General features: G+C 42.2%; 1 protein-coding gene across 1 annotated transcript; it reads left to right on the top strand.

Moving 5' to 3' along the window:
* Positions 1 to 78: 78 nt before the first annotated feature.
* SARC_18147 (hypothetical protein) lies at positions 79 to 595 on the top strand (the record flags this gene model as incomplete). Its single annotated transcript, XM_014287770.1, has 2 exons — positions 79 to 285; positions 473 to 595. The coding sequence occupies 2 exons, from the start codon at positions 79 to 81 to the stop codon at positions 593 to 595; spliced, it is 330 nt and encodes a 109-aa protein (XP_014143245.1).
* Positions 596 to 606: the final 11 nt, after the last annotated feature.

Here is a 606-nt window from a genome sequence, read left to right as displayed (position 1 = left end):
CTACAGAGTGATTTCGCACACATACATCACTCCCGTCCAAGTGCCACCCTACCATACAATTCTTTATACCTAAACCTGATGCCTACTCACCTTAAACACTCAAAGCAGGAGTTTCTGTCTCAACCGCAGCCCAAGCTACTACCACAGAAACGCAAGGATAAGCAAAAAGACGCGGAAACGGTGGCCACTAATCAGGCCTTTCTGATGCACCCCAAGATATTGCAACGACTTGTGACAACCGTTACATTGCGGTCGCAAAATATGCACACACTCCCGCACTCAGCTGTATGTCGTTCGATGGATCGTCATATAGTTGTATATATATATATTTATATATATATATATGTATGTATGTATGTATGTATATATATACATTTCTATACTTACATATGAAAAGACCATGTGTACTATATTTATGTCTGCACTTGCATACGCATGTTCCTCACACATCTTGTTTTTTTACCTACCACAGACCACCAGGAGGGTCTCGAATGCAATGGAGGAGGACTTTGGTCAAGCCATGAGCTTTGCCAGTATGTTCTCCATGCTCAACCTCCAGAGGTACCCCGAAGCCCTCAATAGCTACGACGAGTAAGTATATATATA

Source organism: Sphaeroforma arctica, assembly GCF_001186125.1.
Source record: "Sphaeroforma arctica JP610 unplaced genomic scaffold supercont1.14101, whole genome shotgun sequence".
Lineage (NCBI taxonomy): Eukaryota > Ichthyosporea > Ichthyophonida > Sphaeroforma > Sphaeroforma arctica.
Note: the sequence above shows the minus strand (reverse complement) of the source record. Positions and strands in the feature narration are given on the sequence as shown.